The 25849-nt window shown below is 48.5% G+C and overlaps 1 protein-coding gene across 1 annotated transcript in view; it reads left to right on the top strand.

The window, feature by feature from the left end:
• The first annotated feature begins 2397 nt into the window (after nt 1–2397).
• Nucleotides 2398–25849, top strand: part of TLL2 (tolloid like 2) — a 96241-nt gene continuing 72789 nt past the window's right edge. Inside the window, exon 1 of the mRNA XM_068398272.1 lies at nt 2398–2548. Within this exon, the coding sequence (XP_068254373.1) occupies nt 2398–2548 (151 nt within the window). The remainder of the gene's footprint in view (nt 2549–25849) is intronic.

Below are 25849 nucleotides of genomic sequence, written 5' to 3'. Positions count from 1 at the left end.
TCACTCTTCCAAGGAAAATCTGAGACCTTTCCCATGCATGTTTTCTCTTCCTACCTTGTGAGGGATGGCCCCTGGAGTAGCCTGGGACTTTCCCTCATGGGTGACCCAGACTCCCCCACCTCTTGATCCCTGTCCTTCAGGTTTCTCCTCTGATCCTCTGAGACCTGCTTGGGAGCACAAAGTGGAGGAAACACGATGTGTCTTCTGCTCAGCTCTTGCCAGAATCACTGATGTTAAAGGCTGAATACAGGTCTTGGGCATTAGCATGGACCAGCTGCTGCGTTTGTTCCGGCCACAGAAATAAATGGCCAGCTTGCTCCATCTGACATCACAGTTCAAAAGACAACGAGAAAGACTCTGAGGTGTTGGTGGATACCTGGCTGCCATCACCTTGATTATAGCCCCCAGAAAATGCAGATTAGACAGAAAACCATTGGTGTTAGAAGTTTTCCTTGGGGTGTTTCTTGTGCAGAGGGTAGGATCACGTCTGTCAGGGGCACAAAAATGTCTCATGCTATAAAGATTTTTAGAGTGCCCTTACTGTAATGTCTTGTACCTTGCTGGTAGTTGTTTACATGACATCTGGTTTTTATCTTTCTTGACCTCCCCCCCCTGGGTAGCTATGCAGGCTGCCTCCTCAGTGCTGTGTGTTACAGAAGATAGGTGGAGAACCTGATGCTCAGGATGGAAAGTGGGTAACTCGTGCCAGCCTCCCCTTCCTGCAGGAGGGAGCCGCCTCCACGCTTCCCAGCCAGCTCTTTGTCTTTACCCAATGGGCTTTCACCAGTTGTAGAAAACTCTAGTGTGTTCGATCAGCAGAGCTTTTGACCATGGTCTTCATGCCAGGGTTTGATGCAGCTTTTTTTTGGCCTCTGTGAAGGTTTGGAGAGGATATTAATTTCCTGACTTTATCTTTTCTGGGAAGCCAATATTAAATGGTTTGCAGTAGCCTGCATTGCTGCTGAGGAGATGCCTGAATCATGTTGTGCCTTTTTATGCTCAGGTATCATTCATTGCTGTAGACTAGAAGAGAAGTGACAAATTTATGGATAGCTGATGGCAAGCCATCATGTGTCTGAGTGAAGGGAGGGTTTGGAGCCAGTGCTGTAATGGGAAACACTGCTCGAAGGTCCTGCTGCGGGAGCTTGGAAGTACGCAGTTGAAGGAGCAAAAAGGTACGGCACAGGGAGATGGCGGTGTGCACGTTCACCCCAAGAACCCCCCACTGAGCTTGTACACTTGTCAGCTCTCCTCTGCTCACTGGTGTAGCATCTGTGCTGTCTTTGCCTAATGCCGCGGTTGCTGAGCGGCATGAAGATAGGTGAGCGACCTGTAACTATTGCTGCAGCCTCCGACTGTTCTTGTTCGAGCAGCTGCTGCCTATGCAGTGTTGAATTCATATGGAAGCATGTGGCTGGCCCTTGTGAGACGACTCTTAAGACTCTTCAGCATCCAGTGAGGTGGCTGGGCTTTGGGCATCTGCCCCTTCCTTACAGAGTCACTGTGTAAATAGCAGAGACAGCCCACCTGTGCGGACTACCTCCGTCACAAGCCAGCAGCCCTGAAGTATGATGCTTTCCAGTGTGTTGCCCCATGCTCTGCTGTTAAAGGTGTCTGAGATACCGTACAACCTTGGGCAGCTGGGGTCCACCAGCTCAGATACCAGGGTGTAGATTTTGATGCAGCTGAGCATCTCACACGTGATCCGTCTGCCTGATTTCCCAGGCCGTGCTGTATAGGGATGGTCCCAAAGCCCACATTTCCAGTAAACCAGCCCAGTTGCCCCTGAAAGCTGCTGTAATGCACTTAAAAAGCAGGTGAGTGGGATAGATGGACATCCTGATGTTTTGTCCTGTCTGTCTTAATTTCTCCCATTCTTTAGTTTGGGGGGCTGTTGCCCCATCTTTCTCCCTCTGTGGTCTTGCGACTCCTCTTACTCACGGATTTTAAGGCTGCCGTGCGAAGTGTTGTTTCTCCCGGCAGCGAATGAGCTATTTCTCTTCGAGCTGCCCCTGAACTGACGATTGTTTCGAGGGAAAATAATAATAATAATGACGATAATATGAGTACATTTTATTATTTTTATTTATTTTATTATTGTAATTTGTGCTTTTGCAGCCCAAATGTGGCAACCGGGACAGGGAGGGGGTTCCCCGCCCCCGACGGACCCCCGCAGCCCCGCCCGGACCGGGACGCGGGTCCTGCGCGCCCCGGTCCGGGCGGGGCTGCGGGGGTCCGTCGGGGGCGGGGCAGAAGCGCGGGCGCAGACGCGATTGGCTGGCGTGCCTTGAGTGACAGCGGCGGTGCCCCCCGCCTCCCGCGGCGGTGGCGGCGGCGGGGCTTCTGTCGCCGCGCAGTGCCCGCAGCCCGGGCAGCCGTGCCGCCTTCGCCGCCGCTATGGGCCGCGGGGCCGTCCCGCTCCGTCGTTTGCTGTTAATGCTGTTACTTCTGCCCACCGCGGGGATGGGCGGACGGGAAGCTGCTTTAACGGTGGGGGAACCGGAGCCGGTGGAGGAGCTGATGGAGTACCGAGACCCTTGCAAAGCTGGTAGGGGAGCGGGCGGGATGCAACTCCGGGAGAAGTTTGCAAACACGGCGGTGGAGGACAGGTGTCCTTGCGAAGCGCTCCTCGGTCCCCCGGGTTTACCTGGCCGCGGCGGGAGCTCGCCCGGCCGGGAGCCGCTTCGGCATCCCGCTGCCCTCCCAAACCCCAGCGGGCACCCGGCGAGGTCCCGCCGGTGCGGGAGGTTTCTGGTTGCTCCCCAAAGCCTGCGCCCCCGCTGCCCCCGGTACCTGCAGGTCGGAGGCTACTCCTGGTTTGGTTTTTTTTTTTTTTAAATTATCCCCCGCTCCCCCCATCTCTTGGCTCCCCCACCTGCTCTCCGCCTCTCCCACGCGAGATCTCCTCTGCAAAGCCACGGACGTGCCCAGCGGTGCTTCGCATTTTGGTATTGGGTTGTTTGGGGTTTTTTTTCCCCTCCCATATAAGCTTTTTCTGTGCATTTTTGCAGCCTGTTGGCAGCTGTTTCAACTTGTCCCGGGGTCTGTCCGGGCCGCAGTTGCGGTGCGTGCCCCGGGGAGGCAGGCGCACGCCGGCGCTCTGCAGGCTGCCTGTGGCCGGACGGGCTGGTGCCGGGGCTCCCTGGCGGGCAGGGGGCCGGTGCGACCAGCCCCGGGCACCAACCGAGCCTCCCGCTGTATCCAGATACTTTCTAGTTGCTTGTGTGCAAGTTACCGCATCCTACCCAGGAAGCCTCCAGCTGCTCCCTCCATCCCTTTTTCAGTTTTTCGTTCCCGTGTTAGACTGTACTCAGTTGTTCCTGAGGTCGTTGTAACCCTTTTTACCCATGTGATTTCTCCAAGAGCTTCTATTATCCCGAATATCTTAATTCAAAGGGAATATGAACCCAGGTTTTCTCTTTGGAAAACCTTGTGGTACTCTTGATGTGACTGTTACTCCTTTTGCTTCCAGCTGTCAGCAAATGTTGTGGTCTTGTGAATTGCTTCTCTGCTGGGGAATTGCCAATCGATAACTTGTTAGTCCTGTTCCATTTACAGGTAACTTTGTGAAGTCCTATTTTCTTAATACTGTAGGAATCGAAAAAAGGAAGGAGTTTCTTTGTGTGTGGTGTTCTTGGCCGTCTTTTCGAGTTGGGGCTTTGCCCCCACCCCTAGTGCTCTCCTAGCTGTTCCCCAGTGTACCCCGGTGATAGCTTCCCTTGTTATCAGCTCTTTCCTTACTGCTGTTAGGGGACTTGTAGCCGTATCTGCTCACATAGACGAGCTCTGTCAAGGCAATGTCTATCAGAGCCTCTCTGCCTTATATAGCAAGTTGTTTAACTAGCCTTGTATGCAGGCTGTGTTGTGAGTGGTGGATTTTCTTCCAAAATTGAACTCAGTTCTCTTCTCTCCACAGACTTATTTCTTGCGCAAAACATTCCCTTGGTCATTAAGTTGTTTGTGATTTGATATATGGTTTGGTGGCATTTTTTAAATTCTTTTTAATTAATATGGGACGCAGCCCACCCAAACATGCTTTACTGTATTTGTGTCTGCTTCTAAATGGTAATGAATTAGTCTCTCTTTTCAGTGAAACTAGTTGTCAGTGATAGATAGGGCAATGGTTCAGACCTGGAGAGCTGCAGGTACAGTGCTTTGGCCTTCCCTTCTGAAAATGTATTATCCTTGCTTTCTCCTCAAAATTATGGCATCATCTGCGCTGTGCCTCGCTTACACTTGGGACCATTGGGTATTACTGTCAGGTCAAGTACGCAGATGATGAGGAGTGCTCCTTTAAGAGCCACACAGAGAACATTTACTTTAATTGACTTACCGACATCAGACAGGGAACCTCTGGCAGAAAAGAAAAAAAAGGTTATTTCCCCAACCTGCCATTTACCTGCCTTTGCTGTAAGACCCTTTCTTTCTCTTGCAGTTCCCCCGTCTTCCAGGCTCTCCACCTCTCACTTCTGCACATACACAGAGAAGGGCCTGGACTGCCAACGGCAGCCTCCCTTCGTTGTGCATCCCCACCTCCTCTCCTGGTGGGCAGAAAAACCTTATGTGTGTTATTCCTGTCAATTCAATTTGGTCAGGATCAATTGCAGAAATGATCTTTATATTCTGACTTCTTGGTGTTTACCTCTAATACTTTTCCAATGTCTTCTTTCCGATAGCAAGGAAGGAGTGAACAAGGCCTCTGGAGGTCACACAGTCCTTTTCTGGAGCCTCAGACCAGGCTGGTGTTTCTGATAGTGCTGGCACACATCTGTCTGGGGTGGAGGCTGCCAGGCAGCTTAGCCCAGCATTGCTTTGGCTTTCCTGTTGTCTGACCTGAGGCTCCAGTACTGCAGTTTAAGTCTGCCTTTCTCACCCAGTCTGCGCAGGTGTGGAGGACAGCATGGTGCCTTCTGCTTTGCTGCAGCCCTTTTCACCGCTGAGCACTGTTACCGGCTTTCTCAAGTTTCAGTCGTCTTTTCTGTAGAAGAAAGAGACTCCGGCTCTTTCAGTCTGTCCTCACTGGCTGTGCTTCCTGGCTCTCTGATCCAGTTTCTCACCATGTGGGCTGTATCAACCTGAACTGCAGAGCACTTAGGGAACAAGACACTCCTTACATGCCCTGTACCTATCTCTGTGCGCTGAATGGCTCCAGTTTTTAAAGTCAGCTCCAAAACAAAGCAGGCAGGACTTGTACCACATGGACTCCGTGTTAGACCCTACCTCTCCTCCTCCCCCTGCCTTGCATTCGCTGCCTTCTTCCTCTTCTAATACTATACCATCACAGAGCGAGGCAGATGCTCACTGCTGCAAACGCCATCCCAAAGGGTTAGTTCAGCCAAGATTAATGAGTGAAGAGGTCCCTTTCTGTAAGTGAGACGAGGTGAAGACACCTCTAATGGACTTGCCCCTCCAAGGTGGGCTATGTCAGAGCTGTTGTCTAATGCCTATGTAGGAAGTCTATCGCGCTTTCTTCCTGAGGTGCTATAGCAGTGACAAGTCTTCTTAACTTCCTTGGGCCTGAGCTTCTCCGCTGATGGGACAGTGCCAGTATTTGTCTAGAAGCGTGACTGGCAAGCAGGCAATGATTGCAGACCTGCTGTGAAAAGCTCAGGTGCCCAGTATGTTTTGCGAGGGAAAGTTTTGGATGATCTGTGGAAACAGAGCTGGCACTGTGAGACCTGTGGTGATGTTCCCATTGCTGCTGTAGGCACAGGCTCCTGTGCACGGTCTTGTGGTTGCAGATTGGATGCAGGCTCTTACCCCATTGCAAAGACAAACTGCTGCTCCACTTACATGTTTTCCAAAGCTGTTAAAATTATAATGCTTTACTTCTTTTTTGCTGCAGGCTAATGGCTGTGACCCAGAGGCTGTGATGGATTTAGATCTGGCAGGTTACGAAGTGAAAGCTTGCCGGTTCCTCACCCCTGCAGCTCCTGCCCTGAGGTTGAGTTCAGACTGTCGATGGTTGCTCTGCTAGACTGGGAGTGAAAAGCGTGGCACACGTTCCTCTCTGTTGCATTAGCTAAGGGTGTAATAATCCCCAGCAGCAAGGCAGGATGGACAGCACAGGACAGTAACCTCCTAAATCACTGCAACTACTGAGCTACTGGTATAAACACGTGCCCAGTTACCAGGGCTTAGCTGGTGGGCCGTAACTCCACTGCTGCTCAACCTCTTAATTCCAGCCATCCAGGATTTCCTTTTCCTTATCTGTGGCTGCTTTCCTGCCTTTTTGATAGGGTAGAAAGAGAGGGGAAAATGCCTGAGTGGCTGATAAAGGGGCAGTTGAGGCAGGGCTGCACTGTTGGTTTGAGTTGCCAGGGGAGGTGACAGTGCTGACTCTGCTGCAGGGAGGGGGGCAGGTCAATGGAGCTTTTCAAAGGGAATGGTACAAAGCTTCTTGCCCAGATCTGCTCCGTTACAGATGAAAAAATGTTGTAAGCCTGACGTGCTTTGGATAGATCCGCTACTCAGAGGGTCCAGCTGTGGATACCCAGCCCAGGGTGCAGGTCTCAGCGAGGCTGCCTGACGGACAGGCAGCAGGGGGATCTATGGATGCCTGATGAACAAAACAAGTGCATCCTTCCGGGACTCCTCAGACAAACTGGAACCAGAGGGATTAAATAGGCTGTAATTTGTTCTAGTAGTTATTTTGGTGCAAGCTTATATGAACTTTAATTTCAGGTGAAGAGCAGAATCTCTGAGGTTCAAAGTGACCTCTGGAGGTGGTGTAGTCCAATTTACGTCAGCAAGGAGAGGTGGGAGATGTAAATAGGAAGGAGAGATGGTCATCGAATAACTTGTCCCCTGGATGTTTACAGGCTCGATGACCCCTTCCCTCCAGTGGCAAGCCTGTGATGAGGCTCTTCTCCACTTGCCAAATCAGCAGGTGAGGAGAAAAAGCTGCAGTTTGGTCTCAGCATCTTGGTTCCTGGGTGCTTTGGCTCCTAGTATGGTGCCTTCTGCCCTTTGTGAGCTGGAGGTACAGTGTTTCTTCCCTGGCATTTCCCTCGGTAGCTCATCATCCAGGGTGGGGTCCATTGAGGGTGTCCTGTGTTGGAGTCCCCTGTTTCTGTCTGCTCTGGCTAGGCAGTTTATTCTTGTGTGACATGTCCTGTCTGTAGGCTGACCGAGTCCGAACACGTGCCAACCTGCAAGTCTTGACTCCCCAGCCAGACAGGCGGTGCAGTGTTTCTCTGTGCAGGTGTTTGCTTTAGGAGACAGGGAGATCTGCCTGCCTAAGCCATGTGCTCCTGGGGCAGAGGCCAAAAAAGGTCTGGGGCTCCTGCTGCCTGTGTGTCTTGGGTACCCTTCAGGAGGGTTAGCGTTGCTGAGGAGAGCCAGACTGAGGAGGGTAGGTACATCATGTAGGTACAAACGAGCCTTGTAAGCAAGTTCACCTTCTTTCCGTGAGACTTTGGTCGGAGAGATGCCTTTTGCTCTGGGCCGCTGCTCGCAGTGCTCCTGAGCAGGCAGACCCTGGCATGGGGAGGCTGCGAAACAGGAGCAGGGCTCTAGCAGGGAGATAGCGCCTGGAAAGTGAGTTAGTCCCTATGGATTTGGTGGAGTGCTCGGGATGTGAGCTCAGAAGGGGAAGAACTGAGGCAAGAGGTGTGAGGGGGCACCGTTAGGGAACTGAGCAGTAGTCCCATCTCTCCTATTTCTTTATCACTATAAAAGTTGTTAGAGAAGCAGTTTGGCAATGATAGTGCAGCTTTTCCTGCCAAACCATTGCTCCTTCAAGTGTGGCTGCTGCTTGCCCAGTCGCAGGGCACCACTGTGCATCCCTGTTCCTGCTCCACCTGCCGATTTGATCCACCAGCTTCTAAATACCCCATGCCAGAGGTCTCACGGTCTGAGTGCTGTCCCAAGAGAAGGTCTCACAGAGAGATGTAAATTGTGCTTTGCTGTCGTTCTGTTCCTCCTAGCTCTCCCTCTGTATAGGCACAGCGCCTTTTGTTCTGGAGGCAGCGAATTTCGTTTGGGTTGTGGAGCAAACATCTGAAGTCGTGTGCAGATGTTTCTGTGGGCAGCTGAGGAATTTGCTGTTAGGAACTGAAAGCCTTGAGGGGGTAATCAAATGAGAAAGGGGAGAGAGGATCTATGAAGTCCGGGTCGCTTGAATATTGCTCGGGTTTTGAGTGGGATGCAGATGCTGTTTTCCCTGTTGGAAGTGCAGATCTATCATGTTAGCAGGGCAACTTGAAAGCTCTTTGCAGGTCACACTGTGGATCCAGCACACTCAGCTCTTGATGATGGCCTTCCTGCAATCTCACAAATTGTCCTGTTTGGTTTGGCAATGGTAGGAGTGCCAACCTGCCCTTTGCTTGGGAATCACAGATTCCTGTGGAGGAATCTTATTTGCATCTTACAGATTTTCCATAAAGCTTTGAAGCCTCTGAGCTGTCGTGGAAAGTCTAAGTGAGCTGCAGTGCAGCTGTGGTGAAGGTACCAGTGCCTCTGGTGTGGGGCTCTGAGTTGTAGAAGATGGTGGTGGGAGCCAACAGCTTACCCAAGGGCAGTCAGTATGGTGCTGGCAGTCCTGACATTAGAAGCCATGTGGCCTTCAAGAAAAGAAAGTGTCCTTCGTCCTTTCTTTGCCACCAATGCTTACATGTGTGGTTTGAAGGAAGAGTCTGGGACAGAATCCAGTCTGTAGATTCCTCGATGCTGTTGCAAACATTTATAGAGGAAGGAGAAAGCTCTCACCAGCAGTCATTCCCCTTACATTTTTTTCCCTGGTAGGCTGCAGGAAGGGTTAAATGCTTGAGGAGGAAGCTGACTGAGTCTTTTTGGGTGGTCTGGAAAAGAATGAGAGAACAGACTATTCAGTCTTTTAATTTACCTGCTTTAGGGAGGTGACAGCAGTTACAAAACGGAAAACAGGTAGGTGAGGACTACTGGAGACGCTGTCTTTATACGCATTCAGCGATGCAGCCATTTGCTGTTGGGAGGCTGTATTGTGCAGTGAGGTAGAGCTGCAGCAGAAGCTTCCTCCTCAAAGGGAAGGTTTAAGGTAGCTTTTATTATAATCCTAGCCAAGCACAAGCTAATGGCTGTGGCTTAAAGAAAAATGACTACTGACCATTTTCTTGCAGCTGAGATTCCCAGGTGGAAAAGCTATTGGCCTGGGGCATTTGAGAGCAAAACTTATGATCACTGGGAAAAGAGCACTTGAGATCTGTGTCTGAAGTCCTTCCAGTGTTTAGCTGTCTACTTGGGATCTGACAAAAGCATGCTTGATCTCTGATGCTTCTTGGGGTGTGTTAGATCTGCTTGTCCTGCATGAGATGTAACACTCAGTGCTATACCTACACCTTGGGATTTAGCAATGGATAGGGCAAGGGATGGGCAAATTTAGGACAGGGGGATTTTTTTTTTTTTGCCTTAAAGAAGGCTGGTAGGGTGGGAAGGAGGTGCTGGGGGTTGTCATGGATACTTCTTGGATACTTCTCTACAAAGACCTTGTAGAGCTTTTATTGAACTTTGCAGTCTGGGTGCAGTTCACAGGTGTATGCCCTTGACCACAGCCTGCAGAGGTTCGATCAATGAAGACTGCTCATTCCTCAGGTGTTCTGTGGCAGAAGATTAGTAAGTCACAGAGCCCCAAAGGCATTTAGAAACTGTGCTGCAAGTTGTCCAGGCTTCAGAAGTCCACAAAGCCGAGGATTTTGGTTCAAGGCACCTTTGCAGTTGTGCTTGGAGTTTTTATTCTCTTCCTGTCCTCTTGCGTAGTGTGCCTACGCCTTGCTGGATGGCTAATGCAAGAGCTAGCTTCATTTTACTGGTAAGCCACCTCTTTCTCACTGCTAAAACTGTGCCCCGTGGGTGTCTCCCAGGTGAGCAGCTGCTGCCCCAGTCTGGGGAAGAGCTGTGTGACTACAAATACCCTCTGCAGCGTGTTTGTGCTCATGCATTTGTACTCGGGAAATTGCAGGCGCTGTGTGCCTGATACACTGGATTTTCTAGCCTCTTTTCTCTAATACATCCATTTCCTTTTTTTTTCCATGTTACCTTTTCTGCAGAGACCCTTGTGCTCTCTGCCTGCTTCCCTCTGTGTTTCCTACAGATCCGTTTTGGATGTTTCCCCCCGTGTCCCTTTTCCTCAAGCTCTCTCCAGTCACTGCCTGGAGGATTGCTCAAATCCTTCTCTGCTTTCTGCCTCAGGTGTTCTGTGATGCTTTCTCCCCCAGGCTGTGGGGTACCCCAGCTCCTCTTCCACCCCAGCATAACTGATGGTCTTCTCCCAGTGGTCTGTAGATTCTTCCATCCTTGCTCACCTAACAGCAGCCCTGTGCTGTGGTGTGTGTTTACCTGCTGTGTTGTGCTTGATGAACCAGTTCTGTGCAACAGGCTGTTTGCTGTCATAGGTGGGCTGCTGTGCCAATCTCCCCTTTCCTTCGAGAAACCATAGGGAAATAGTGGGGCTGGCTTCTGTGAATCAGAGTCCAGAGCTGTCTGTGCCAAGGAGATGGTGCTGGGACTGGAGAGAACACTGACGTGACGAGGAGGTCTGTACGCTCTTTTTGGAGATGGGTAACCTTGGAAGGAAGGAGGCATCTCTGATGCTGAACGACCTGGTTGTCCTGGATCATGAGTGTTGCAGGTACGAACCTGCAACAAAACTGCTTTCAATTGGTGCTGAAATGTGCTCTTGCTGCTCCGATGGGATGGATGATTGAGCAGAAACTGGCTGTTGTTTTGATTCAGCTACTAGGTCTTCTTTTGGGTTTTTTTTTCCTCCTTTGTTGTAGCTGAGCTCCCAGAAATGCTGATTTGCAAGGGTGCCTGTACTTTGATGTTCAGATCCACTCTAGCACTTCCTGAACAGGAAGGTTCCCTGTCAATAGAAACTGCTTAAATGTGCAAGGAAGCCCTTGATTAAAGAACTCTCAATGATTGATTGCTCTTTCTTGGCCAGTTTGTGTCAGCCCAGCTTGGAATGGAGAGAAATGTTTAACTGTGTGTTGAGAAGGAAGCCCACGCAAAACGCCAGCCACTGGTAAATCACCCTCTGGTTTGACTGATGCAAATAGTCAGAGACCCGCAGCTGCTGCTGGTCCATGAATCAGCTCGGCTTTAGACCCAAATGGAAATTCGCATCCTCTCAAGTCATTTTGTATTCGTGCAAATGTCAGCATCCAAGCAAAAAGCATCTGTTTAACCTTCCCACCCACAAACCCCAAAGCTGTTTGCAGAGCAAACTGTACTAGTGTCGTAAGACAGAAGTTCGAGTCTGAGAGTTAGTGTTGGAGTATGGTTGAGTCCCTTTGTCTCCTTATTAGAAGCTGGTTGATACAGTGCTGGAGGGTGCTGAGAATTACCTTTCTCCACTTCTCATGCCACAGCTGTGAGTGTTGCCAGTCTCCCACTCCTCATCAGCGTGACTTGGAACTTAGACAGCATTGCCTGCAAATAGCATTGCCTGATCAGCAGCATTTTCATTTGCTCAGAACTTTGGCAAAATTAGCTGTTTGGGTTGGTATTTTGCATGCTGAATTTCAGGTGAGACCTGCTGGGGGCTGTTCATTCATTTCAGAGAGCAGAGTTTGGAGGAGAGGTCTGTTTGCAGCCTGTGCTCTGCCTCCCGCTAGCAGTGGCCATACCTGACAGAAGGGCCTGTCCCTGCTCCAGGGGCATCTGTCTGTCGTGGAAGTAGAGGACTGTCCACACTGATGTGTGTGTTGGCAGGATGCTGTGTGATGAAGGTATTGGTTCAGTAAGGCATTAGTTTTGCTTTAAAATTCCCCAGATACAGAAATACTTAAATGCACTGGACTTGCAAAGTCAAAACTCCCCCTTGCAGAAATACCAGTATTAGGTCTGCTTTGGAGCTTGTGGTGTAGCTCCTTGGGCATGAAGGTAGACTCGAATGATGTGACATGGAAATCTGTCTCAAACAGCTATTCTGTACAAGGAGTTTACTCTGAGACTGCATCAAATATTGGTAACAAAGGGGACTTATGGCTGCATTGTCCATGTCTCTGTTGCAGAATTTGGGTAGTGAGTAGCAAATGGGGCAATGGCTGCAGCAGAAGCTTGGACAGCTGCATGGCAGAGGTCTTTGAGTTGTACTGGAGTCAAGAGGCCCAGTACAAGAGTGCTGAGAAACAGCAGTTGGTAAATGATTCTGGCAGGCAGTGGAGAACCTAATATAGTGACCTACAAGTTAGGTGGCCTTGAAAAGGATGGAGATCATGCACCTGCATTTCCCTTACTGAGTATCTTGGGCCTAAGTAGAGCTATTCCTTGGGTGGCCTATTGTCAGTAGCTCAAGCTATATGTGGGCAAGGGAGTGATAAAACAGCAAGGGTCTGCGCTTTTATGGAGCCTGTCAGTAGGACTCCAGTCAGAAGAAACTGCAGTTCAAAGTTATATGCACCTGGCTTTGAATGTTTCAGGCTTCTGTGGCCACCAGATCTTGTACCATGCCATTGTCCAGACTCTTTGGGTTCGTCTGCTGCCTGTGTGCTCCCAACAAGAGTGAGGCACAGCTCTTTACCTAAAAGTGAGTTTTGAGAAATTCTGGCCACTGGGCCAAGAGCTCTGAGTTGTTTGCATGGCATGACTTCTGGTGTGGTCTGTTTTTTGTGGTTCTATTGCAGTTACTCAGGTTAGAGACCGATAGATCATTTTGTTTTGTCCGTGCTGGCACTGCTGACCTGGGAAGGCAGAAATGCTCTGATTCTTGGGGCTGACCCTTCGGGGAGGCTGGAGTGGTCTATTGGGCTGTTTTGCCCTGGAAGAGAAGCCTGTTATTTGCTGTGCTCTTGGTGTTGGAAGTGTGTTTTGCTCAGTGACGCTCTGAGCTGCAGCTGGCCTGTGTATCAAGCTGCTGATGTGTTGTGCAGTTGACCGCTGCCTGGATTTAATCTCTAACCTTTGATTGTTCTTGAAAGCATGTTCTAGGGATTGCATTCCCACCCACACTGCTCCTGTGACCCCTTCCATTTCCTGGGTGTCTAAGTACAGAACAGAAAAGATTCATTAACCTGGCAAGCAACCTCTTTTTATGGGGGAAGTGATTTTCCGTCATGCTCTGTTAGATCCTATTGATTTCTGGTTTTCCCCTCTTTGGCCTCTTCTGCCATATATTCCCTTCTTTGTCATGCTTCAGCAGGGAGGTGATATGTGATATGCTGGGGGTTGTTTTTTGCTGTTTCCTGGGCAGAGAGCTGGGATCTCCTAAGGCCATTGCTTGAGTGCCCAAGTCTCTGCCTTTTCTTGGAAAGCTTTGTTGTCAAGGTAAACTGATGGTTAGTAATGGGATGCTGATGTGAGGAGTAAAACCTCCAGGCTGCCCCCTTTTTTTTCCGTGACGTTGAGAAGAGCATTTTCTGTGCTTTTGCTCTCTTTGCCCATTGTGCAATCCGTCATCTCCTGGCAGAGGTGTGATGCATTTGCCATGGGGTTTGCAAGCATGCGTGAAATGGAGACCCTTAAACCATCAAGTGTGCCTGCTCTTTCTGTCCTCATGGGCGGTGTCAGCAGCTGGGTCCTGATGCTTTTGCAGTGCCTGTGTATTTCATAGCTACACCTCTGCTTGGTGTGAAACGGAAGGAGCTGCCAGGTGTGGGCTGTGGCAAATGTGAGGAGAAGAGGCATTTCTTGGAGCTGGGTGGGAGGGCATGGGGGTGTCCCCTGTTTCCAGAGGAACAGGACATTCTGTGCAAAATTCCACACAGGGAATGGGGAAAGTGTTTTCTTCCCAATGAGTTCTCCTTCTCCTGTGCACATTTGTGTATTCCTCCTGCTAGACAGTCATCTTTATGCTAATGCAGCTATTGCAGAGATAAAATACTACAAAGGTAAATGCTAAATACATGCTCTCTGAGCAGGGTACCTCAGTTTTGAGAAGGCTGTTGCTGTTTACTAATGTATTTGATTTTCAGACAGAGCCTTTCTGTGATTCAAGGCAGGTGTTTCACTAGTTGGAGAAATAGTTTTCCTTCCAAAAGTATACTTTCACCTTTTGTATTAATTTCTCAGCTTTCATGGTTCTTGCTAAATTCCTCTTCTTTATGTATGAATACTTTATGGTAGTCCTCTGTATAAGTATTGCAATTGAAGCATCAAAGACTTACAATCTAAGGGAGCATTGTTGTTTCTTTTAGACTTTTGTATTGTGACAGGAGCCATATTCCGCAGAAGCGGTTGTCCTTGGCACTGCCTGTCCTATTGCTGCTCAGGTTCAGCTGATGAGAATGAGGAGCTCTGCCCAAAAGGAGAAATAACGTTTACTGTGGCAAGGTTTGTCATCTAGGTTGTCCTAAAGGAAGACGCATGAAGAACAGATCCTATTAATTTACAAATCTTAGACCGCACTTTTCCTAAAATAGGCAATTAAACCCTGAGGGATCAGTGAAGGGATACAAGCTCTGTTTGCAGACCAAGCAGACTGATCCACAGTGATGTGGAGCGGAGAGCTGTGCTCCCAGCTCTCAGCAAAACAGGGCCTGGCTATTTGGTGCCAGGCTGTTTGAAGGCTTGCTTTCGTGGTTCACTACATGACATGGAAGAAGGGGGAAAAGCTTTTGTAGGGAAAGAGGATGGATACTTTGGTGAATGAAATACACCAGGAAGCTCCTGAAGACCTCACCAGATCATAGTCATCGCTTTTAGTTGTGAGAGGATGTGGGGAAACAAGCTCAAGAGTCTTAAAATGCATTTGATTCAGCATTTAAAGTTGTTTTCCTCATATTGCTTTCAAGGCTTTGAACTTTCAGTTTCTATGCTGTTGTTTTGTTTTTTTTTTTTAAGTTTTCTCATGTCCCTCATTAACCCCAAAGACCCCTAACATACCTTGAAAGGGGGAACAGTAATCTATATATGTTAATACAAGTTGGAGTAGAGATGTTGGAAGGTCTTGTAGCAAAACTGGGAAAGCTGGCAATGTTGCTATCAGCAGAAGAAGCCACTGTCAAAGGAGCAGCTGGATATGGGGCTGGCTAGGGAGGCTTGGGACTCTTTAAAATATACTCTGGGAAGGATGTTTGCTATCCGGTGTGAATGCAGGGCTGGAGCTTGGTGACATCTCCATGCAGGACTGTTTTCAGAATGCTAAAGTGCCCTGTCAGTCAACATGAAGGCTCAAGGGATTGCGTTCAGGGATGTGCAGGTCTTCCTTCGCATGTAAGGAGTGGACCTCTCCTGTGCCCTGTGGTGCTGCTGTGTGATGCAGGCAGCTGCTGATTCCTCAAGGGATGGCCTGAGGATGCTGTTTTCCTCCAGAGAGAGGAACTCTGGAATGAGCCATGTTCTGGAGAGACTGGAGGTGAGGGATGGGGCTGTGTTGCAGGTGGTGCCTCTTCTCTCCTGCTGGTGGTGGTGAGGCAGAGAGAGGATGATGGATACACCAGAAGTCCTTTGCATCCTGGGACTCTTGTTACTCATTATCAGAAACCTGACAGCAACCTCTGTTACACTGTCACAAGCCAAGGTCCTGGCGCTGTCTCCATCCCCCTGCCTTGCCCCGAATTTTGCTAACATGCATGAATGCAGAGTCCTGAAATTCAGGTTCATGGTTCCAAAGTTCATGGTCTTGAGAATAAACAAAAAACTATTGTGGTGGCTGAGAGCTGGGTACCCCATTAACCCAGAATCATGAATATTTATCATGCTGAATTACAAAAGAACATAGAGACGATATTGTATTTCCTATAACTTTATTTCCATGGCATCTTTTCTTGGCGGGTCACTTTAATGTAAGCTTTGCCTATTTAGTTGCACACTTTAAGCCGATTAACTTTTTACTAATAAAATGTGTGTTGACTCCCTTTGTCCCAGCTCCTGTTTGTTTGTACCTACACTCCTGTGACAAAGAGTCACAGAGAACTGCTTTAAGCTCCGGCTAAATCCCCCTGCTGGAAGCTTTCAACGAGCTCAATGTGTCCGGGGGTGATTTCAGCCTCCCATTTTCTCTCTCACCCTCTTGCTGCCTGGAAGTTGGGCCCTGCAAAGCAAGCTCTTCTGAACTCCCCCTCCATTTCTGAAACCATTTGTGGTGCTTTAGGGTTTGGCAGGAATGATCCAGCATGTTATTGTCACTCTCTGAGCTGGGTCAGAATAAAACTATAAGTGGTGGGAATCGGAGAAACTTTCCAGCCATGAAGACTGATCTGTGGCTCTGCATGTTCAGTAGTTTCCCATCTGGTAACCACATTATTCCTTCTCTGCTTACATACCTTGCCCTGTCATCAATGGCCAACACACTGCATGTTTTCCTGTGACTTCTCTCTAGGAACATCCCAGAGAGATGATTACATCCTGCCTTTTTATTAAAGACCCTCTCTAAAAATTCTCCTTTTCCACCAAAGGCTGTTCAAAACAGAATTTTAAAGTTAGTTGGGAGCCTGAAGGGATGGATAAGCACTTGGAAAATACTTTCTAAAGGCCTTTTATAATCTGTTCCTTTGTATTTTAGCTTTGCTAAAGCTAAAATGATCCCTTAGAAATGTTCTGTTAGTACTTAAGAATGGCTGATCTGCCTCAAAACAAGCACAGTAGCCTGTTTCCATTGGGCCAGCAGCAAATGCCAAGGGAGGTGTAGAAAAGCAGGGTAACATGGAGTGATACATCCAAAAAGTCTCTGTGACTGTAGTAGACTCCACAATCCCTGAGCCGGAGACGGTTCATTGTCTTTAATGATCTTGGATAGCTTTGTCTTCCATCTGCTTTCTTTTTGAACCTGCATAAGCTTTTAGCATCCATAGCCTCCTGGGATGAGAAGTGCCAGAGCTTAACTGCAGCATCCCTTCACTCTCTTGTTACCCACTTGTGAGTCAGTGCAACAAGTGTTGCAGAGGTTTAGTGTTGCCTGCCAGTTTCCATTCTTGTCTCCTTTTAGACCAAACCTTCCCATGTGTTGTCTCTGTCTCGGGGAGATTCAGAGGAACACAGCTGGTTTTAATAGCAGAAAATACTCATCTTTTGCTATTGCAAGAAAATCCTTTCTTTAAGAACTCCAAGACCACGCTGCCTGGGGAAAAGGAGGAGAAATGTTGAGGACAGTAGCAGCCATGCTCCACACCTTGTGGAAATTGCTTAGTGCTTCTCTACAGCACGTTTTGCAGGTGAGTATTGAACCACTCAGGTCTGAGGGATAATTTTGAATGTGCCCATTAATTTACTTGCAGTGGAGAGGGGATGACTGGAGCAGATGCATGCCATTGCTCCCCTATCACCTGTCATCTCCAGGGAAGCATCTAACAAGTTGTGCTCGGAGATGATGGAAGGAAGGACAGTGTAGGAAGGGGATGTATCCACCACTGTAGTATCTAGGCATCTTCTAGTACTGGAAGTCTGAAACTCCTGTTACTTTGTTAGAGTTTTTGGTGAGTTTTGTGGCTGAAGGCATGGGTTTCAGAAAGCACCCTGTATTTGTGATGGCCTTGATTTCAGGGAAGGACATTGTGCCTTTACTACTGGACCCCTGAGAAAGATGGTAAACAAGTTGTTCTTTACCCAGTCTCAGCTAAGAATTTAACTGCTGTGGTATGGTTGTAGGGTGAACATGGATCAGTAGCTCTACGTTGTGGCATCTACAGATGGCGGCTGGTGGTCTTCATCACATGGACAGTCAGTGGGTGAACCAGTGAGGTTAAGAAGAATAAAAAAGAGAATCTTCATAAAGTCAGTAGTGGATCTCTAGTAGTGCTCAGTCAGCTGAGTTGGACAGGGTGGAGAAGTCAAGATGTGTGAGAATAAATATGCATCCTCTTGTCAGTGTCAACAGAAGGAAATATGCAGGCATTGCTATGGGACTGAACACAGAGCATGCCAGTCCAGAGTGAAGCTTTCATTATATGAGCTTATAACTGGCTTTCAGATAGTTTGAGATTCTGCTGAGGAGCTAGGGGTGACTAGGGAAGAGCAGCTTTAAAGAGCAATTGATAGGAGCACTTCCTAGATTGTGAAAGTTTACAACCTGTCCTCATTCTGATGGCACCTGGAAAGCATGCAGTGACAGTGCACCTCCTTCAGGTATTTTGTACACTGTATTCTCTGCTGATGGCAGAAGCATGTGTATTTAGTGCAGTGCATTATTTTTTCTCTTGGGGGAATATTTTGGGTTTTATTTATCACTTCTAGATCTGTGAAGTTCCTTGGGTTGTCTTGTCCAAACTTCCCAATTGCTGTTTGCCCTGTATCTAGGACTAGTGGAGCAGATGAGGTTTCACGTGAGTCATGATTGATTTCCAGCATCTAGTGTGTGAATGTAAAAGGGCCTACTAGCAATAAGCCCAGAGAAATACATTGATGTGTTCCCACTTTCCCTTGCTCTCTGACCCACTGTGCCACACTGTGTGGTGCTGATCTTGTAACCTTTCCTGTGCAGTCAGACCTGGTGAGAAGACAAAACCAGCCTTGGCATGTGAAGTCATCACCAGCCATTGAAATACTGGTTCCCATCTGACAATACTCAGTTCCTGTGTGACAGCTATGCCATGTCCTGCAGTAGGGACACCGTCGATGTGAAAGGACACCATTAACTATACTCATCCTGCCTAACCAACATTAAATACAAAGAAAGTAAAAATCTTTGTGCTGCATGCAGGCTTTTTCTTTGTGGTGCTGACAGTATCTTTTTGTTGCAGCAGTTCCTGCTAGGGACACAAAAAATGTAAGGATCTTGGTGCTCTCAGTTTCCTTCTGGCTGAGTAAAATAGAAATTGGGTGGACATGTTTACATCATCCACCTGCCAGCATTGTAGTTCAACAGTCTCCATCATACTGACATATCTCAGGAGTGGTGTGTGTACTGCATGACTGTTGAGTGTGGAGTATTTGAATGTGTCTGATGAAGACTGATGCAGGGCAGTAATGTCCAAATAAATGAATGAAACATGGACATGAGGATACTTGTATAGTTGAGTGTGGAGAAGCAATTGTCATGTGTTGGTTGCTTTGAGGAATGGTATGTTGGGAACTGAGTTATGTTTTCTGGACTACCATAAATATTACATTTCTAAACTTCCTCAGACTTCTAGACCCTGGTAATACCCCTTTTTACCAGTGGATTTGCCTGCTCTCAGCTCTTCAGTGTCTCATGGTGAGGGAGCTCTGTCGTCTCTTCCAGGTGCTTGAAGAGTGGATGAAGGTTTGCTCCCTGCTACACTGCAGGTCTGTGCAAAATCTGGAGGGGAATCAGAAGAGTACAGCTTGAAGACCTCCATGCTAGGCAATGCTGCTTTATGGAGGTTTTAATCTTGTGCGAGGTTAATACTAAAGTACGTGTGTGTACCATGCAGGGAAGCACTGGCTTTTGATGGGTTAAAAACTGTGATGTTGATGTGGCTGCAGAGGGATAACTGACAGGAGGGGGAGCAGATCTGCTACTGCTGGCTGCTGGGTTGTTAGAATAGCTCAATAGCTGGAAACTTTTTGATGGGGGCAGCCCTTCTGGAAAGTGCTTGCATTTTGCTTTCCACTGATCCAGAGCTGGCACAGGAGTCCTGCTCCCTGAGAGGGCGAGCCGGGAGCAGATCTCCCTGCTCATCCTTTCTGCTAATGGTGGGAAGGAAAGGGGTTTGCTACAGCTCCCCCAGGCTCTCCTGCTGAGCTAATTCCCTGTCTGTGGCATCTTCTGGAGGAGCAGGAGGTGTTGAAAACCAGCAGCCGCTGGAGCAAATGCCTGAGCACTGAGTTGTCTTTCTGACCCAGCACAAGTGTCCTTCTGCAATAAATGCAATAAATGATCCACTTCCCATTTTTGGTACCTTCCTTTTTTTCCAGTGGGGCTGGTGACCATGTTTCCCATGCCCAGGGGTGCTCATGGCAAGGTCTGGCTTAAGGCTGTGGGAAACTGGAACTAGTTTCTAGTTTGCAGTTCTTTGGGCTGGAGTTTTTCCTGACATCGGTCTGCCTGGGGCTGGGAGGTGTTTTCAGAGCCTGAGCCAAAGAAGGGCTTCACTGCTTCGGAGCAAGGCTAACGCAGGGAGACCTTACTGGCACTGCTAAATCCTGGCAGCTGCCTCAAAGCAGCTCTGTCCCCTCTCCCCTTTGCTCCCTGCTTTTGTCAAACTGCAATCTCCCACTTCAAAGACAGGTACGCTCCTGACACAAGACTGTTTGCTATCCAGAGGGCACAAACAGCTTGTCAGGGGAAGAAGTTGTCTTCATTCCCTGTGTAAAGATACTTTATTAAGATTGGGAAATGTCAAAATTGAAGTTTGCTTTTGTACCTTCAGTCCAGCCCTGCTTATGCATTGTGATAGTCACTAATTATACGATTGCATGCTGCTGCTACTGGAACAGACCCAGCCATGGGGTGAAGGGGTCTGATGATGACAGGGATCCTTTCTCTTCTCTTGCAGAGCCAGGGAGGTGCATGCTGAGCAAGGATGAAAAAAGCCTCTGTCTTTTAGACAGCTGAGTGGCACCATGGCAGAGTGTGTGCTGATGCTCAGCATCAGTGTTCCTACGTGGTCTTCACTGAGCTGTGGCACCAGTCTTTCCAAGGCTTCTTGCTACCTTTGTGCTTTTCTGTGTGTTTGACAAGGACAAGGGGCAACGGGCACAAACTGAAACATGGGAAGTTCCATCTGAATATGAGGAAAAACTTCTTTACTTTGTGGGTGACAGAGCACTGGAACAGGCTGCGCAGGGAGGTTGTGGAGTCTCCTTCTCTGGAGATATTCAAAACCTGCCTGGACACGACTCTGTTCAATGTGCTCTAGGTGAACCTGCTTTAGCAGGGGGTTGGACTAGATGATCTCCAGAGGTACCTTCCCACCCCAACCATTCTGTGATTCTATGTGACACGGGAGCATAGACACATGTGAAAGTGCCGAGTACTTGCTGCCGCAAAGGAGGGAGCGGAGCTCTGACACAGACAGGACCAGGCTAATGCACAGGGTGCAGCCGGGGTGTTTCAGAGAGGGATGGCCAGTAGAAGTGGTTATGGTGTGTATTTATATATTAATATGGTTGTATATTTAACGTAACCTTGTGAATGTTTGTGAAGGCCTGGAATGAGGAGCTCTGGGTGATGCTTTTTTTTCAGGACAAAGCTGGAAAGGGAGGGATGGGCATACTGAAGCAGAAGACTGTCCACAGCCTAAGGAGGGCTGAGCGGCTGCTCTCTAAGCCAGCCATGTCCACTGATGCTGCAGTCGTGGCCACTTTATTCTGGCTTAAGTCTGGGCTGCTACTGAGGAAGACAGTCTTCCCGCCTGTCTTCCTTCTCCTGGTATCAGTGAGCTGTGGGGACTGAGCACAAAGAGGGACTGACCTGGTTGAGAACAAATTGTTTTTTACTGAGTTGGTAAAACCAAGTTGGTTTTTACTGTGTTGCTTCCCAGTTCTGTGAATGTTTGTGGTAGCACAGGAGAGGCCATAGGAACGAGAGACTGGGAAGGAGGAAGGGGAGAAAAGAGATAAAACCAGCTGCCTCTCAGATCCTCTTGACTTCAGGGCCTTTGATTCCAGTCTGGAGCTGGGTCTACTAGCAATTATGTTTTGTAAGAATTCCACCACCTTGCCTTTGGAGGTGGCAGTGTGTTGATTTTTCTTCTGTACCCAATCTCCAGTGTACTGATTTCTGTTCATGAGAAGACTTGTGTGTTCTGCAGAGCTATCCCCAAAAGCTACATCTTACTGTGAGGAGACAGACTGCGATGGAGAGCCTGGATATGTTCCTAGCACTCTCTGAGGGCAGCCTTCTGTTACTGTAGCCTCATACTTTCATGTGCTCCAGGCTTCCCACAGAGTTCAGGGCATGAAATAATTCCTGTAATTTGGACCCATGGGAAGAGGCTGAACTGGAGAGGACCTTGCACTAACAGTGGAGGAAGCAGAGGTGGCTGCCGTTAGCATGCTGAATCGCACAGCATTTTCATTCATTCCAGCTGTTTAACGGGATTACGTGAGGAGTGGCTTCTGCCTGCAGGCACTTAGTGCCTATGGAAATCTGCAGCTGTCTGGATCGGTTATGTGTAAATCCAATGCCTCCCCTTTATGCACAGGAATTTATGAATGGCAGAACCCATGTGAATCAATTGCATGAGTAATTTTTCATGTGCTTCACCTTACGTCAGATTCAAGGGGGACTTTCAGTTAACTGTGTCTGTGGTCCCCGACAGCTTCCCCAAGAGGGAGGAGATGATTCAGGATGGCCACTAGATGTAGGAGTAGGATAGCTTTGGTGACCATGAATTCCCTTGCCTTGGACAATGGGAAACAGCCCAGTATGCAAGTGAACGTGGAGCTGAATGCTCTCATCTTTTGCTTAGCCCAACTGCCCTTTCTGCAGCATGACTTGCCTCGTGAAGTGGCAAGGACTTGAAACCCTTCAGCCTCAAGAGAGGGAAGGTAACTCCAGCACCTTGGTGCTGGTCAGCAGCAGATGGTCTATCTAATGGTGGAGCACTGGGTTGGGGAGCTGGGACATCCAGCTCTACCTTGGATTCTGTGACTGAAAAAGTTGCTTCACTTCTTCAGGGCAGGCTGAGAAACATATCTTTGGATGGCTCTTTGGGACATTTCCCCTTTGAATTTTTAAATCCTTCTACTACCCTCCCCTGCATTTCTAAATAGAGATGTTTGTCTGCTTCCCTGACAAGATCTAACTTTTGGAGAGCAGTACTCCTGAGTGAAGGCCTTACCTGTCTATCTGCCCAGTCCTCCCATCTTTTCACCTACAGACCATTAGTTTGGATGTGGTCTAGCTGTAATATGGCAAATGACCTGTTGCCAGGCTGGAACTAAGCAGGAAGCCACAATGGGTACATTAAAAGTGAGATGCTAATTTCAATGGCACAGCAAAATGTGGAAACATGAAATTATAGGTTATGTGGAGCCCCAGATCTTCATTTATGCTTTGAGGAGTTCTAACAGCTACAGCCTGGTGCCCGATGGTTATGTCTGGATGAGGGCTGAGAAAAAAGCATGCCTGTCCTATGAGTAAGTAACTTCTCCGGAACCAGGAGCAGGGGGTGGTTGCACTGCCTGGCCTGATAGATCTTCTTCATGTGTTGAGGTGTTAATTACGGGTCTCTTCCAAAGTCTGCTCGCTGTGGTCCATAAAGCACGTTGCTGTGGTGGCACGATCCCAGGAGGAGGCAGTGTTTGGACCGGTCAGCAGCATCTAACTGCAGAAGGGGCTGGGGAAGCCCAGGCAGACCAGGGAACAAAGGAGCTGCTGCTCCGAGCTGTGTGGTGAAACTTTTCTGTGTGGAAGCCAGACAATCTCCCCATTTATTTGCAAGTGGCATTCAGTCACAGTTTTTTGGCAACATATGGAAGCTGTTTAAATTAGCCATATGAGCCATACGTGAAACAGATGCATATTCTTGAGCAGGCTTTTGTCATTGATGTTTGAGCGAGTGAAGGGTGCAGCTGGCTTGCTTGGGAAATGGGCAGCATGTCCTCACCCAGGTGTAGTTAAGTGCTTGAAGTGAAACAGAGAACCAGAATGTTACAGGATGTGTGTCAATAAAGACCAGCTTCTCGTGGGCACCTACTGCATAAATAAGATGAATGGATGTAATGACACTTAACCCTTCACTGCTTTCCTGATTGCTCACTGCTGATGCAGGATCAGTTGTGTCAACACAAGACTGTAGGTCCATGACTCTCTTGCTAGTGTCTTTCACTTGTATGCTGGTATGTTGACGCACTAGTTTAAAGCTCTGAGGTCTGATCAGAGCACAATTCTACACCTTTCTGAGCAATCATAGTAAATAGAGACTGATGAGATCTTGTTGAAGAAAGCGGAAAATTGTGACTGCTGAGGCTTTTGGGTGTGAATCTTGAGAGCAACTTTGTATGGGGAGAAATTGCACCTGAAACTGATGCCTTCATAACTGGAGCTGTGACAGCCTCTGAACTTTAAATACTTGTGGAGCTCTGTACACTGGGAGGACTGTGTTGCTACACAGTCCTAGATGCTTGCTGTGGTGTGTATGGCTGGAACAATAAAAAATGGCCTTGAATATTGAGAGCATTGACTTTATACGTGCCAACTGCGATGGTACAGACCAAGGTAGGAGTTGCTGAGACTGCAGTGATGGTTGCTGTGGATGTTTGGGTGGCTGAGTTTAGCTGATGTGGGGCAGTAACACTGAAAGACAAGAACAGAGAGTTTATGCTAGTGGGGTTCAGAAAAGGGCAAGGAAGTGGTGAAAGCAGAGCACTGGGAGCACTGCTGATAGGGCTGAGTGGAAGGGAAGAGGTTTTGGGACATCAGATAGAACCACCAGAAGGAAAGCCATAGCAGGATGTGAATCTCTTCTACGAGGGCAGCACTGTGATTTTGTGTACTGCACAGGGATGTCTGCACAGTGCAGTATTCAAATATGGGTGTGCTGCTGATGGTCTTGTAAAGCTCGCCATTGCAAAGCAGACCTGAAGAGTGTCTGCTGGGGCAGGCTGGCTGGCTGGATCCTCTGCCATGTGTCTCTAAAGGTGCAAATCCAGAGAGGTATTTGAACAGGCTGCTGACAAGGCTTATGAGCTGCAGAAGGGGAAGAAGGAGATTCTGTTTACTCTATACAAATGATGAGAAAAAATGGTCACTCTTTTTTCAGGCTTTCTTGTAAGAGTTTAAAACAGGCAGGGAATGACCAGAGGGGTATGCAGTGGTTTAGGGGGCTCTAGTTGTCTCCCTGAACCAAGCGTCCTTGCAGCAGCCTGTGCTCTGGGCCATGTCACGCTGAGCTAGCAGCACAGTTCCCATCTGGGACATCGCTGTGTCCTGCAGGATTGTCCCCTTCTGGGAAAGCCACCTCTTTGGATTACGTGGCGCTAGAGGTCAGGTTTCTGTGACCAAGGTGAGTTACTTGGCAAATACCTGTCTCTGGACAAGCTGGTAGTAGTTTCCCTGAGGTGCATAGTGCAGGTGCGAGTGGCCCTTCTCAGATACCGATGGTCTGAGCCCTTCCCCAGACTTGTGGGCACCAGCAGCTGCCCTATGAGGACTGGCAGTCCCTGTGCGGAGGGGATTCCCTTTGTTGTAGCATTAAAGGCTTCAAGTGTAAACCCAATGTTTTTTCAGACTTAACACGTGAACCAAACAGCTGTTTGTGGTGACAAATGCTGATATTTTAGCTTATGGATGAACCTGGGTGAAACATCTCTTGGGATGTGTTTTGACCTCTCCTTTTTTTTTGTTTTGTTCATATGTTTCTTTGAACCGTTTTCGCCTGCGGTGAGACTTACCCGGAAGCATCCTTGTCACAGGCGTTACTCTAGTAATGTTTTGCGTACTGCAGGGGGTGGAGCGCTTCATTTTGCAAGGTTATTTTTAACTCCTAAATACTTGTGGCGAGGCCAGTCCAGGATGGTGGCTGGATTCTTCGCAAGGAAGGGCTGCACTCCGCTGCCAGGGTGAGCGATTTCCACTCCACCTGCTCGGGGTGCCGCTGTAATTTTCCATGTGTGGTATCTCCTTCTGGGGAATGTTTGTAAAGTTTGATTTTTAGAGGGAAGAGGGAGGAAAGGAGATAAAATCTGTTGGTCTCCTTTTGTTGTGTGTTTGGATTTGTTTTTTTCTTTTGTCAGGAGGGGAAAAATATTTTTTTGTATTTTGCCCCTTATTAACATAACATAAATGCCGTGTTTCAGACGGCATCACAGCTCAGCATGCGCCTGGGGACAGTGTTGGTGCCAACGTGCTTCCTCCTTGGTTTCTCTCCTAAACTTGTGTTGCCTACTGCTTTGCTGTGTTGTGCTACGAGAGACACTCACCTGTCTCCTCTGCTATCACCTCTTGCTTTGCCTTGACGCTGTGATTTTGCAGCTTGTGAGGGTCCCAGTCCTGTGGGGTGCTGAGCTTTTCATTCCCTGGAGTGAACTTGGTGGTCTGTGAAGGTCCTTGCTGGTTTGCAGAGCAGGAACGTGGCATTTGCCC

The sequence above is a fragment of the Nyctibius grandis genome, chromosome 4 (genome assembly GCF_013368605.1).
Source record: "Nyctibius grandis isolate bNycGra1 chromosome 4, bNycGra1.pri, whole genome shotgun sequence".
Taxonomy (NCBI): Eukaryota; Metazoa; Chordata; class Aves; order Nyctibiiformes; family Nyctibiidae; genus Nyctibius; species Nyctibius grandis.
This window is presented reverse-complemented; position numbering and strand designations above follow the sequence as displayed.